Source organism: Spermophilus citellus, assembly GCF_964194105.1.
Source record: "Spermophilus citellus genome assembly, chromosome: 4".
Lineage (NCBI taxonomy): Eukaryota > Metazoa > Chordata > Mammalia > Rodentia > Sciuridae > Spermophilus > Spermophilus citellus.
The window spans coordinates 147,582,303-147,584,698 of NC_138185.1; the positions used below are offsets into that span (position 1 = coordinate 147,582,303).

General features: G+C 37.9%; 1 protein-coding gene across 1 annotated transcript; it reads right to left on the reverse strand.

The window, feature by feature from the left end:
* Nucleotides 1-1,199: 1,199 nt before the first annotated feature.
* Nucleotides 1,200-2,135, reverse strand: LOC308646810 (olfactory receptor 11G2-like; the record flags this gene model as incomplete). The annotated part of the gene is made up of 1 exon (XM_081290214.1): nucleotides 1,200-2,135. One exon carries the CDS (start codon nucleotides 2,133-2,135, stop codon nucleotides 1,200-1,202), a length of 936 nt encoding a protein of 311 aa, XP_081146340.1.
* Between the last annotated feature and the right edge of the window lie 261 nt (nucleotides 2,136-2,396).

The window sequence follows — 2,396 nt, forward strand, 5'->3', positions numbered from 1 at the left end:
ATGATGTGATATCGTAATATAAATATATAAGGTGCTGTAATCATCTCAAGGTCATTGGCATATATACACTTTAAAATTCATCATTTTTTATGTTGGCAACATTCAAAATCCTGTATGCTAGCTATTGTAAAGCATGTAGTTAATTGTTGTCAACTTTTGTTATCCCACTGTGTTACAGAATGTTAGAAGTTAGTCCTTCTCATCAACCATACCCCTGTACCAACTACTAACCATATTCTGTCCATACTCCCTTCCCCTACCCTTCCCAGGATCTTATAACTACTGTTCTATTTCTACTGCTACAAAAATCAAAGTTTTGGCTTCCACAAATAAGTGAGATCATGCATCATTTGTCTTTCTGTGCCTGGCTTATTTCCCATAACATAATGTTTTCCAGCTCTACGTATGTATGCAGCACAGGACAGAATCTCTTCTTTTTTACTAAATAATAAAATATATGTATGATGTGTATACATAAATATATGCATATATATATGATGTGTATATATATATACATATATATATGATGTGTGTATATATATACATGTATATATCCTATGTGTGTGTGTGTGTGTGTGTGTGTGTATAATTTTCTTTACCCATTCATTCATTAATACATGATTCCACACACATACATATCTTGCCTACTGTGAAGAGTGCTGTAATAAATATTATACTGATTTTATTTATTTTTGGATATATATTTAGTAGTGGGCCAGCAGGATCTTATAGCAGTTCTATTTATTTTCACTTTTATTTTTATTTATTTTTTGAGGAACTTTCCTACTTTTCATAATGGCCATACTAATTTATATTCCACCCAGCAATGTATCAAAGTTCTCCTTTCACCACATACTCACCAGGATTTGTTATGTTTTTGGTAATTTTCATAATAGAAATTCTAACTGGGATGAGATGATATCTCTTTTTGGGTTCAATTTGTATTTTGCTGATGATTAGGAATGTCAAGCATTTGTTCATTCATATACTTGTTGACTGTATATCTTCTCTTGAGAAATCTGTTCAGGTTATTTGTTTCTTTCTAAATTGTTTTTATTAGTAAATTATAATTGAACACAATAGCGGCTTTGTTATGAGATATTTATACACACATAATTTGTTCCATTGGATTACTTAGAATTTTTTTTTTTGCTTTTGAGTTGTCTGCAAGGATATTTGTTTGAGTAAGGTCCTACATTTTATATTACTAAAAATTTCTGAAAGGCATGCTTCATATCTTTGTTCCTCAGGCTATAGATCACAGGATTTATGAATGGGGTTCCTACAGAATAAAACAAGGTAACAAGCTTCTGCATTCCAGCTTCATGTTCAGATGTTGGGCTCAGGTACATGACCATCACTGAGCCATAGAAAAGTGAAACAACAGTCAGATGGGACCCACACGTGGAGAAAGCTTTTTTTCGCCCAGCTGCTGAAGGAACTCTCAACACAGCTCTAAGGACCAGAGCATAGGACCCCATGATGAAAAGAAAAGGGATAAACAGGAGCAGAGAACTTAGGATCATCCAGAGGAATTCCATCACTGGGGCTCTGATACAGGTGAGGGCTAACAGAGGACCTGGATCACACAGAAAGTGGTCAATAATCCTGGATCCACAGAAAGACATCTGGGAAATGATGGTGATAGGGACTGGGAACCAGAGGAAACCAAGTACCCAGCAGGTGGCCACAAGGATGTTGCATAGATGCCCAGTCATAAGAGTGGGGTAGTGTAGGGGCCTGCAGATGGCAAGGTACCGATCAAATGCCATCACTGCCAGGAAGAAGCATTCTGCAGAGCCCAAAGAGAAGAAGAAATAGAACTGCAGGAAGCACCCAGAGAAGGAGATGACCTTGGTATCAGACAGGAAATTGGCCAACATGTTGGGGACTGTGGAGGTGACATACCAGATCTCCAGGAAGGAGAAGTTGGCCAGCAGGATGTACATGGGGGTGTGTAGTCTCTGATCCCAGTGCACGGCACAGATGATGGAACCATTGCCCACGAGGGTCAGGAGATAGACAGTGAAGAAGAGCACGAAGAGGAGGATCTGCTCCTCCCTGGGGCCAGGGAAGCCCAGGAGGATGAAGCCAGTGATGATGGTGGAATTGCTGGGGGATCTGAAGGTTTTCATTGTCTGTGGACTGTAAAATCACCTGCAATTACTGAATATTCTAGGAATAGCAGTGGGGCTTTTATTATAAATAAGAAACCTAAATTTATTTGTTATTAAATTAATGTTCATGGAGTATTTACTGTTTGCTAGGTATTTCTCCTAAGTACTGAGAATATAGCAGTGAATAAAGCAAATTAAAATCCTTAGTTCATGTAGCTGTCCCCAGTCATGGCTCCTTTTCTTTCCTCTTGAACTAACTATACTAGTTCAGCTCTTTTC